The 13,405-nt window shown below is 34.4% G+C and overlaps 1 protein-coding gene across 1 annotated transcript in view; it reads left to right on the forward strand.

The window, feature by feature from the left end:
* The first annotated feature begins 5,702 nt into the window (after positions 1–5,702).
* Positions 5,703–13,405, forward strand: part of LOC150092321 (zinc finger SWIM domain-containing protein 5-like) — a 320,532-nt gene continuing 312,829 nt past the window's right edge. Inside the window, exon 1 of the mRNA XM_090414845.1 lies at positions 5,703–6,069. Within this exon, the coding sequence (XP_090270971.1) occupies positions 5,703–6,069 (367 nt within the window). The remainder of the gene's footprint in view (positions 6,070–13,405) is intronic.

Below are 13,405 nucleotides of genomic sequence, written 5' to 3' on the forward strand. Positions count from 1 at the left end.
TAACTCTACAACAGTTATGTTCTTTATTATTTGTAAATGTACCATATGTTTATTTGATTCAAATATTTTGCAGCTAAATTCATTCTCATGGTTCCTTTCCGATAATTTTTTTATGAAAATCTTTGTAGGAGTTTAGCAAAAAAAGAAACCGGTTGCTGAATTATAAGCTTTTATTTTACGTATTTTATTTTATTATAAGCTTTTATTTTACTTTTACGTGCATCTTCATAAAGGTTTCAAATTCAATGGTCGGTATTTTGATATCGAGTTCCGTAGTCTCAAAAAGCTTAATAAACACTGTTCTATTATATCTGTTAACGGAGTGTGTTCTGTGGTCAGTTTGTCTGTTTTTGAGGTATGAAAAATCATTCCACCTGAATATGAGAACAGCTAATGCAGCTTCATGAAAAAGCTCGATAAAGGTTCTGCGCATTTGTACTCCTGGACGAGATTGGAATCCAGGCTTGTAGCGGATCCAACTGGAATCAGAAGCAAGTACTAATCAATGAAATCATCAGCTTTATATATATATATATATATATATATATATATATATATATATATATATATAATTTATTAGTGGATTCAGGAGTTTAACCAGCGCAGAAGTTGATGTCCTCCACAGCAGCAGAAGCTGATACCAGAACATTACGTACTGACGCCATAGCCCCCGTTTTCATGGAAGGACTACAATACAAACCAAACATCATTGCAAAGAATGCTTGATCTTGACATGTATTCAATAATGACCCAAATTCATATATTTACCTATACAGCACATGTAAATATCACATGTAAGTAACAAAATTCATCATGTACGTCTAGTTTGGCTTGTATATATTCACTCACAGCTTATATATTCCCTGTTCATTATTTTATTATTTAAATAATTTAAATTAGGCTTAGCATGACACCATTTTTTGCATTAATATGTTTCAAAAGTTGGTCGAGCCTCTGCTACTAATGGCTCAGCAAAAAGTTAAGCAAGTTTGAGCGCAGTTAGTAGTTGTAAGGGGTTAATTGGCACACTCTCCCTCGATGAGTCTTTGGACTCCCTGGAGGTGTCACATAATAATAATAATAATAATATTCTTCTAGTTATAATGCAGAGGAGTGTCTAGCGAAGATGCCCTTTGGCTGGAATACCAAGGGTCATATCCGCGTTATGAACGTTAAAGTTAAAAGGCGCAATATGTTGGTATCATAGCTTTACGCTTTTGCATAATTCCAAAGCAAAAGCAAGAACATAAAGTTGGGAGCCAAAGAATTTGAATGGCTTTATGGGGAAAAAGCAAGATGACGCAAGCAGGAGCAACTGTTCTCAAAACATCAAGCATGTTTCTTTATTTTTTTGTTCTTTGTCACATGAATTATTTTACGATATTCGGTATGTATTAGTATAACGGAGAAAACAAACTACCTTTGGTCTTGTTGTTTGAACTGTCTAAACATATGGTGGTCCAGTGTCCTTTACTATGTTTAATATTAAATGAGAAGTAGACATGTGAAAAGAGTCTAGTACTGCGGCTTATTGAACTGTTGTTATTATGAGGAAAAAGTCTAAATGTATGTAGGCAATCATTTATTACTAGGTATATGCTAATCACTTCTAAGTCACCAAAAATGAGAAAGCAAATAAAAGAGAACCAAAGTAATTTTTTTTTTCTTGTAAGCTTCCGCATCCTTTGTCAGTCGCATGTCCTGTTGTTTTATATATATACACCCACTATCCAAAAAGAACCGAACTTCTCAAAAATAGAAGAAACTAGTGGCGCCACTTTTTTGTTGTCGAAAGCGGCAACCTTCATTAGTGTTGTGTCAACTGTTTATGACATTTGTTTCATTAGAAGCCGAGTTATAGTGCCAAGAGTGACAGTGGGTTTTGACGAACGGTCGGAAAATGAGTATCAAACAAAGAGCTTCGATTGACTTTTGAGTTAAACTTGGTAAAAGTTTTACCGAAACGCATCAAATGCTTCAAAAAGCATACGGTGATGAATGCGTATCCTACTCAAGTTTACGAGTGGTTTAAGCGATTTCAAAGTGGTCGTGAGACGCTTGAGGACGACGAAAAGCCGGGCCGTCCAAAAACTGGACTGAGCGAAGTTAACATCCAAAACGTGCGTGATTTCATCAAAGAAAACCCGAAATCGTCCGTGGGATTTATTGAAGATGAATTGGGGATTCCAAAATCAAAATGTGCACAACATTTTGAACCGAGAGTTTTGGCTTTCGTAAATTGAATTCGCAATTTGTTCCCCACAAGTTGACCGACGACCAAAAAATGTATCGGATTGAACACTGCAAGGACCGCATTAAAACCGCTCGTCAGGACTCAAACTTCCTTGAAACGATCGTTACTGGTGACGAAACGTGGTGTTTTGAGTATGAGCCTGAAACCACCAGAAGAGGGGCATCCGAAAAAAAGTCGCTTGGAGAAGTCAAAAGTGAAGCTGATTTGTTTCTACGATTCCAAGGGCATTGTCCACAAAGAATTCGTTCCGCCTGGCCAAACGGTCAACGGTGAGTTTTATCTCGAAGTTTTGAAGCGATTGATAGCGAGAATTCATCGCGTAAGACATGAATATCGTGACGACCGACCGTTCGTCAAAACACACTGTCACTCTTGGCACTATAACTCGTCTTCTAATGAAACAAATGTCATAAACAGTCGACACAACACTAATGAAGGTTGCGCTTTCGACAAAAAAAGATACAACAGGTGGCGCCACTAGTTTTTTCTATTTTCGATAAGTTCGGTTTCTTTTTGGACAGAGGGTGTATGTTTAAACATATGCTGAAGTTAAGTTTAACAAACACGCACACATGACTTCAGTCCAATGTCCACAAGGTACATCAAGAGGGAAATCTACTGTGATCTACAAGATGACCTACTATCCACTGATAAAACTGGGATTAGTAGATGATAATCCATTGATACCGGGATCCGTTAGCAAATCACAATAGAACTCCGCTATAAAAAAAAATTCCATCAGATAGAATGAATAAATATAAAACAGAAAAAAAATTAAATATATAACAATTCAGTTCAACTGACCAGCAAATTAACAAACTTAGCTATCCTAAAATCTCCAGACATGAATTGCACTAATTTAACATTTAAAAATCTTAAGACCGCAACCACTTTTTAAGTTTACTAGCGATATATAAGCCATAAATTCAGCTGTGCAAGTGGCGAATTTACTCCATGCGCATTTAACTAACACTTGGATTAAACTGAAAAACAAAATTAAAATACGCAGATGTACAACAATTTAGTTAAATTAGTGCAAAAATGAAAAAGACTTGCGTTTCGCCAAGAATTCTTGTATAGCGATAGCGTCCATTATCATAGCAACTGAACATCAAACTGTTTTGATTTAATACTATAGACCAGTGGTTCCCAAAAAGCGCAGTTTGGTCAAGATTTATTTATCTAATAATTTGATTGTTCAAAATATGTACTTATTTAATACTTTTTGCATAAATTGTTTGTGAATTTGAAATACGTGTTTCATTTATTTTTTTAACTTAACCAACCTAACCGCACCAACTGCGCATTGCAACTTTAGGTAGACCTATGTTCTTTGGGTGCTGTGAACCGAAGAAGTTTGAGAACCACTGCTGTAGGCAGCTTATTTATTGTAATTTGTAACATAATATTGCATTGTCGAATCATTCAAAACTGCACCTCTACCACTATTAAAAGTGATTGTTGTTGTTAGGTTCCATCGAGTCGTTTTCGACTCCTGGTGATTCTATGAACATACACTCTCCATTCCGATCTGTCCCTGACCATGTCTTTCAGAACCTCCATGCGCACTCCAGTTGCTTCTTTAACTCCATCCACCCATCTAATTCTTGGTCTTCCTCTTCTCCTGCTTCCATCAACATTAGCAAGCATCATCATCTTCTCCAGGCTGTCATTTGCTCGCATAATATGTCCGAAGTGTGACAATTTTTGCTTGATGATCATAGCTTTGAGGGAGCAATCTGATTTATTCTGTCTATCACTGATTTATTGGTTTGCTTTGCAGTCCATGGTATTCTTAGTAAGCGTCTCCAAACCCATAATTCAAATGCATCTATCTTTCTTCTTTCACTCTTTCTCAGGGTCCAACTTTCACATCCATACAGTACCACAGGGAATACCATTGCTTTCACGATTCTGATTTTTGTTGCGAGGCTAATATCATTATCTTTAAAGATCTTGCTTAAATTTGTCATTGCTTTCTTTCCAAGTAATAATCTTCTTCTAACTTCTTCAGTACAATAACCATCTTGATCAATTCGGGATTCTAGGAGCACAAAATTGTTAACTGCTTCCATTTTCTCCCCATCTACTTTAAATCATTAAGTTCACATGTTGCCATAACTTTTATCTTTTTGAGGTTAAGTTTAAGGCCATATTTAGCACTTTGGAGAGGACAATTGCCTTTCCATTCAAGAAGTTAGAACAAGATAAAAGGGGTGAAAAAAGAAAAAGAAACCTATAGCAAGTCTTTCTTTTAAATTGTAATACAAAAATAATAAAACAAATACTGTTAATAAAATATCGAAATAAATTAAATGAAACAAGACATCTTTAAAAAAAACTAATATTTCAAATGCGCGGCCCAATTGAAATCATTTTGCTAGGACATCTACTCTAAGATATCGGGAATTAGCAAAATCTTCCAAAAGTTTATCAATTTTTTAATTTCTTGTTTCGGGACACTAGTAGTGGTTGTATTTTACAATATTCTCTGATTTGCGAGTTCCAGATTTTGTTTAACATTGTTACATTTTTAATTTTTCTTAATGTTTTCTTCTTTAACAATTAATAAATCTATTAACTGTTGACAGAAAATGCCACTTTTTTTTCTTGTTTATAACCGGAAATGGATATCCATTAAACCATTACAAGTACAGCGTATCACCTGCAGTGAAGTTGATTTATTTATCTGTTGATTAATTTCTATTAATGTCTTTGATTTTTGTTTTTATGTTCAACATTAGTTTGATGCACTACTTATCGCTTTTTGTCATGTATTGTTTATATACTGAACGAACGAGCACGATGGTTTTTAGTATTGCGTGATTGTAGTTTTATTTTGCATTTCTAGGAGCATTTAAAGTATCGACTTGGAAGAGTGTAATACTTTTCCTTTTATATCCCTTTCCGTAGTGAAACTACCATATGGAAAGTTAGGGCATGGTACCAAACCAGATGTCCTCATTTTTCTAAGTCGGCAACTAGTGCACCGCAGAGGAGCCACTTTAGCCCTAATCTACGGCGCAAGCACACAGCACTTCTAATTCACAGTGATGCTTCGACTACTGTACAACCTAGGGTTCTGTATTTTCCCGGGGTTCTTGAAAAGCGCCGTTCATTGCTGCTAGGGCGGTCACTTCTTCCAATCGATGGCGATGTGGGGCTGCGAAAGGCCATAGCTGGCGTTCCCCGCTGACACACTTCATGCACAAAGTACACAAGGACCGCGCCTCTTATTTGAATGAAAAACATGTGAATTGCCAAATTTCTTATTCAGTGTCCTGGGCCGTACTACACGACGTGAAAAATTACATAATGGCATCGAGTAGACACTCTTTAGGCCCTTCACATGTATTTGAAATATGCTGAGAAAAGCACGCAAGCGCTCTGAAACTGTTAAATGCATTGGCGCATGCGTGACAGCCATTCTGGTATCAGATGTTTCAATATGGCGGCGGTGCCGAGACTCTGTTGTTCTCGGATGGGGAGTAATTCGACCCAAAACAACAGTAGATTATTAAATAGCGACTCAAAAATAGAAGGAAGACGATGTCCGGACACCCTTTTAGATATCTGTGCAAAAGTAGTGGCCTTCCACATTCCTTTCCAAAGGATAGAGGAAAGATATAATCGGATCCCTGAGCCTGTGCAGAAGAGGATTATTTATTGGTCATTTCCTCGAAACGAGAGGGATATATGCATGTACTCTTCATTATCTAGTGATAGTAGTGGTTGTGGAGACTATCAAAAGCTTCCTTTTTATCGAGGAGTACGGTTATATGAAGGAGGATGCGTTGAATGTGTCCTGCAAGTTGGTAAGTTTCTTTAAATTCTAGTAATGTGAACAAAGAAGCCCGCCTTAATCCCCCAACCCCGGGCATCCTGGGCGAGGTGAGTGCCAGACATGCTTGCCGCAGGCACGGCTGCATGGTTCGGCTGGCTCCACACATGTTACGCCCGACCCTGGGGGAGGGGCACTCGGGGCTTTGTGTCACCGCTATGCTTAATTTCCAGTTGAAAATAAGAATCTATACTGTTACTTGTCATGAACGTATATATTTTAAGTTTAATATGATATCTGATACGTAACTAAAAACACCTATGTTGAGGTTACCGGTGTTGACTTAACGAGACTCGTGGGTGTTCGATGGTAACGCCAAATAGCTTCGATTACACACTCAGCAGGAACGGCGCACACGATTAGGATTAGGGTTGATTATTTCATGCTGTAATGAATGCGGAACAAAACTAAGAGATTCAGGTGTAATATTTCAAGCAGTGCTACCGATTAGTTTTTTTATTTTTAGTGAATATGATTTCGTAGTAATATGAATTGTATTTAGTCTCTAGAAATAAAAATGCAACTGTCAACTTGGGGATATTGACTACGTCTCAGTCTTTGAAATATTAAATATTACTTATTATTCGTATTGTCACATCCAAAACTATTATTAGCAAGTTATACTGTGTATGCATAATATATTTATATTTAGTAAAATGCAATTTTCGTGTCTCTTGCAAAAACATTCATTATAAAGCACTTATATTTTTATTGATTGTATGAAAAATCTCAAAGCAGCGCATGACTCATCATTACTATTTCAAATAATCATGAGAACTTTAATATTTCGGTAACATTTAGAATACTGAGTAGGTCGTAGAAAAACCTGACAACCATTAGTGGGTGGATTTGTGGGAAGAAAGGAAACAAGCAGTTAGCAGATGTTGCCATAGCCACAGGGAGGTCGCTATCACGACGCCTTGATCAGGGCCTTGGAGCAGGCGTCATGCAAGGAGTGTATATCATTGTTGATGGCATGTGCGAAAAAGTGTTCTGCTAGGAGAGTGTACAAGTGTATTGAAGCTTAATTGCCTCTCTGAAGTCGTAGTCGTTTTAATTGGTTGATCACAAATTCGCACGTGTTTGTTTCGCATCTTTAGTTTCGAAAATAAGCTTGCCATAATGATTTCTGTGTGTTAAAATTAATCGGTATTCGATATTTCTGAGTTACAAATATTAGATGAATTGTTCGTTCAACAGTTACTCCTCGAGCTGTTGAGTGTTCTCAGTACTTGACAACTTGTGATTATTCTTTTGTTTATGTTAACGTTTAAGTGCTGTTATTGTAATCGCACTGTTATTTCAAAGCTAATATTTTTGACCGTTTTCGATTTTAAAATCTTATGTTTAATGAGTTCTAATTTATATGTGTTATATATAAAATGCAAATAACTTTTTTTTTCCCCGATTAAAGTACATTCTTTATATTTTTCTTAGAATTCTCAGATTTTGTTTGTATCTGAAAACCTGTTAAAATGACTTGGATAATTTAGCCCTTATTTTTGATAAACTGCTACAAATGAAATTATTCCCTTTTCGTATGTGTCTATAAGTAGCTCAAACGCGAATAATATTTCATACGCAAAACTTATTTTGCTTCCTTAGGTAAAGGATTAAAACCAGGTATATAATTTCTTGGCATCTTGAATGGATAATAGAACCAAGGTAAAACAAAAAAAAAAAAAAAACTTTCAACACGCGTACACACTCATATCTATTCTGAAGTGCTATTTATTTATTCATTATCGATACAAAATTAATAACGGAAAAAACTCACGTACAAAGATTATTTAATTCTTTATTGATTTTATGTGCTGCACATTTTAAATTGTTACTAATCATCTGATAAAGTGTATTGTCTTTCCATTGGGACTAGGTTCCCAACAGAGCGTCGTATTACAATTTCCAATGTAACAAGAATACTTAATGAAAAATTTATAAAATTATTTATGTAAAATTATATTTGAAAATAATGACATTCGTTAGAATTATACACCATTATGAGCATTTTCAACTTTGGGAATACTTTAAATTCTAGTTCCTGAATTAGCCTGTGCTAAAAAGAGGCACCTGATTTGAATGACAAGAGACATTGTAATTATGTAAGTCGAAGTCTCTTGCTATTAAAATGTAAAGCTTTTCAAATCTTTGTTAATACAGGAATCCAGTATTCTTTAGTGTTTCATTTTAATTAATTTAGACTGTAGACTAATCGAACTGCTTAAATTTCTTCTGTAATACATTGGGCTTAAGCCAATTTGCATGTGATATGCATCAATTTGCAATTGATTTTATTGATGCTCAAAAAAAAAAAAAATCAAGACCGAAATATATGTTACTTTTTTTTTATTATTATTATTTTAGGTCGAATTGCTTTAATGCTACACTGTATTTCAATAAACCAAATGCAAACTTTGTGGAGATGATGATAAAATACATTTTGTCGCTTTTATAAATCCTTCGTAAACCCATTGCGATTTGCATATATATTGTACCTTTGCTATAAGGTAAGGTACTTATAGCATGTTTATAGTATTTCGGAAGGTCAGGCTTTGTGGTAATCCTGTTTATTCCAATAATACGTATGTGATTTGCATGAATATACTATACTGGGATTATCATACATAGATAATAAACAGTTAAATGGTTACCCGTTTGCTATTTAAACGATTTTGTAGCGAATTTCATGTTTATACGAAAGTTTCCATTTGGGAAATGTTACACCCACTAATTTTACTTGCCGTGGCAGCACTTGTCACTTCATGAGACTTGTTGTATGAGTACGTGTCTTAACTGGGAATAAAATTTTCTTATAAACATGTAATTGTATGTTTATAAGTAAGAGTTCTGATTAAGTATTGTTTTCGCGACCATCAACACAGTTTCCTTAGGCTTATGGGAATGTTATATAGATAACTCTGCAACTTTCTAACGCGCGATCAGTGACAATTATTTGATGCTTTTAATAAAGAAATAATAATACATTTTTATTATTATTTGTCATAATTTAATATAGTTTTTAATAAACAAGAAAATCTACTGAATTATAACTAAAATTTACAAAGCTTGCAGTAACCAGTAGACCCAATGACAACCTGAACGAATTGAGCGAGCATGTTATTTACCTAATTTTCCCTATGTGAAAAGTGGTGACATTATGCAATGGTTTTGAATTTTATAATGTTTGTAAGGAATAAAATCAATGATATATTATTAAGATGTGCATGGAGTTGTACTCATTACAGATGATTGAACCTAGACTTGATTATTAAAATCAATATCAAGCTAACAGTGCAACCACCCATTTAGGCAATTCACTTCAGACTCCTTTATCAATTTCCTCTACAATCTTCCATGACTACAACTCTCATCCTAACCATTTGTGCTTACAAGTATACAATATAATACTTCCCTTTGCCAGGCATATTGCTCATTTGGTGCTTGCAAAACAAATTGGAAAGTACACACTCCACTGTCCTTGGTTTATAAGCAGTATTTCATAATCCTGATGTCTTTATGTTTACTATCACTTTATCATCCCAAAAAAATGGAGCTCTGATCCCAGCACAGCTAAAATATAGCTGGGACTGGTTTATACATAGAGAATTACCATGGCTATAATTCTTTATGTATAAACCAGTGTGTGTGTGTGTGTGTGTGTATATACACACACACAGTTTTGTCAATGTATTCATATAAGATGGCATATGAAAGTGGTGAATAAGCTGAGCTATATGTATATATGAGGGGGGGGGTAGGTTCTGAAAAGTTCTGATAAACACCTAGAACAAAAATTATATTAAAGCAACTGAAACACAAGAAACAAATTGAGAAAGTACAATTTGCTGAAACATGGGGGTTAAAGAGTTTTAAGATATGTTCCTTCTTGTGGTTATATCAGTTGCTTATATATATATTATAATATAATATTGTGTGTGTGTGTACACACACACACACAGCTAACTTGTAACTTCCATATCCAACCTTAAAGATGTTTACTTTTACTTTAAAGTTTACTTTTCAAATCCCCAGTTACATGAACCATACATCATCTAACACTCCATTCAATCTGTAAGTTAAAATGGAATGAACCCAAATTGATTTCCGAGTCATTTTGCTAATCGCTTTCATTTTGACACTACTATAGATTATCATTTAATACCTGTTAGCAAACCTGCTCCCGAGTCCCTTTTATGCTTAGAAGTAATCTTTTGATCTTTACAAAATCCAGCTGGACTATATATTAACCCAACTTTCCAATCCAAGGATTTTATAAACTTTCACAAAACAGTAATAAATTGAGAAAGCACAATTGACCTTTACCATTATTGTCAGATATTGGAGAAAATCCTGCATTCTTGTTCCTTATCAGTTTTTCCATGACCTTACTACAGAACCAGAATACTGATTGATCTATAGTTAGAAGACATTGTTCTATACTCTGCTTTATTCACTTTTTTATTTAAAATAGTGTGTTAATTGATATTTTGTAAATAAAATTAATTGAAATTACACAAACAGCAAAAGTGTCAAACTGTTTTCATTTGATATGCTTGTGAATCAGTGAGGTCAACATCAACACTGTCAATGAAAATGTACACCACAATTTTTAAGTATATAGCCATAAAATTTTTTTAAATTAATACATATTAAAATAGTCTATGATTTTAACATCTGTATATTACGATATTAAAAAGGGCACTGAAATTATAATGCATTGATGCAGGGTGGAATTTTGTGTATTGGGTGCTGTGCCTTTAATTGAAAAGTTTGAAAACTTCATTGTTAATTGGATGGAATCATTTTAACAGAAAAAAGTACTTTTGTGGTGCAAGCATATCATGCTGTTATAGTGCCTCTTGTACCTGAATAGGTCTAATAATGTAGCCTGCATCTAAGATGATTGGAACGTTTCAGGAAGAATGACAACTAATTAGATTTCTTCATTATAATTAGTTCTGTGTAAATGGTAAAACTTATCATAGGAAATATATTTTAGACTTATCTGGCAATGCATTCTACTTATTATACTCTTCATGTAATATCTTTCTGGTATTCAAATCAGTGCACAGTAATCAGACCTAACAACCTTATACTGCTTATGATCTGAACAAAGCTAGAAAGCCTTATAGAACAACAAAGTTATTTCTTCATTTGTACTTGTCAAATGAAGAAGTATGAAGATGTATTTGATATTCAGACAGTGTCCCTGTCTGAATATCAGTTGTTTGTCCATAATGTCTGGATACATTGTTGCATCATTTTCATGCAGCACAACCTCGTCAATGCACCTCTGTAGCACAATTGGAAGAATGATGGTACATTGCACTCTTTGATTGGAAAATGCCTGAGTTCGATTCTCGTCGCAAAAGGAATCTTTATATGTGCTTTTTCAGTTGAAGGTGAGTTAGCTGATCTCAAACGGAGATAGCAGGGTTTTTTTATCCTGCATACAGACAATTCGCCTTGAGACACATGCAATTTACAGACAAAAAAAAATACTAGTAGATGGCATTAGCATAGATGATGACGGTAGTTGCAGTTTGGTATGGTTGGTAATCATGGTGGAGACCAAGAGTTGTAGAAATAGGTACACTCCCTCGATGACTCCTTGGAGGTGTAACGTAATAATAATAATATGATACAAAACTCTTTATCTCTTTAGAGATGAAGGGCTTTGTTAAATTGACTTTCACTGTATATGCATCTATAGTTCAATGCTATTCAGAAGTTTACTGAAGAAATGTACCTCAGTTGGTCCCTTATAGCTTTCATTGAGCAAACAAGTGAACATATTTTTCAAAACTTTTAGTATCATTCAGTAATCCCATTTTATTTTATAACTACATCCAGATGTAAAATATCTGTAATTACACAAGTTACCACTGGATTCACATTTGATTTTTAGTTCCAGTGGTAACTTGTGTAATTACAGATATTTTACAGGTTCATGTCCAACAGGATTTGAAAGGGCACTCTCATTACTGAGCTGTGGAGGCTCCTGTTTCTGTAAATAGTGAGCTGATCTTAGCCTTCATTTAGTCTTTCAGTAAACAGTTCAGTAAATTATTTACTAAAATAAAGAGCCAAAGGCTTCATTTTGGCGATGCAAAATTATATAAATTAAGTGAATGTTAAATCCAACATCATTTCAAAGCCAAATACAGAAACTATAAAAGTTTCATGCTAAAATTGACCAGAGAGCTTGCGGGAATACATCGCGGCATGGGTTCGGCTAGGGCAACTCGTAGTATGGAAGCGGTGTATTCCTGCAAGCTCTATTTTCACACAAAACTTTTATAGTTTCTATATTCGGCTTTGAAATGATGTTGGATTTAATATCCACTTAATGTATATACAGTAAATATTTATTATTACATATCTTCATTTATTATGTTAAAATACAATAGGGCTTCATTGACTCATTTGTTATTCACGTGCAACAAGAGAAGACCAAGTGTAATAAAAGCCTTAGAAAATAGTGTATAAGTAATATAATAAAATATAAAAATTGTAAAAATAAATGATTAATACCATCATTCCTTTATTTAGAAAAGGTATAAACAAAGTAATTATTATTATATGTAGAAAGTCAAAACTCATTGATTGGAAGGTCCTGGAATGTGTAGTTCCTTGGTATACTCATATCTTTCCTTAAAAATGTTCACCGAACATGCATTACAATTTACTGGTAGTTTATTCTATTCATTCACTGCATGCAATGAAAAGAACCACCTGGACTTCACATACTTTTTGATCACATCCTTGTTCAGCTTCTAGGGATGATCCCATGTTTTTTTTTCCCTACACCTGTGGAATTTTATCACATTTCTTGGCAAAATCTAAAAGAATCATTGTATATCTATTCCACTTATCTGACTTCACTGTTGCTCTGTTGTAAAATCTGAGTAGATTGTAAAGCAAGACCTCCCTCGAAGCCATGCTTTTCCTCTATAAATGATCAGCGTTTATCTGCCTCTGGATGTTATTTCTCGCCAGCCTGTCTAATACCTTTTATAAGTACTTCAGAGATTGATTTATAATTGACTAATGATATGCAAGGTATGAAGTGAAGCATCTAAATTGTCAACCACCCAGCATTCAATTAAGAGAACGGCAGATTAAAACTGTAAATAATTAAACAGATTTAAATCTTAACATTGCAAGTAAATTTGAACAGTAAGCAATAAGTGAATAACAGGAATAAATAATAAGATGAGATCTAGACCTATCTAATTTGCTTATTAAAATACATGGCAAAGCACACTCGTCAGCTCTGACCATCCATTTATGCAATACATTCAGGTTTC

Source organism: Typopeltis vanoorti, chromosome 26 (genome assembly GCF_054136105.1).
Source record: "Typopeltis vanoorti isolate ZY-2024b chromosome 26, IOZ_Tvanoo_1.0, whole genome shotgun sequence".
Taxonomy (NCBI): Eukaryota; Metazoa; Arthropoda; class Arachnida; order Uropygi; family Thelyphonidae; genus Typopeltis; species Typopeltis vanoorti.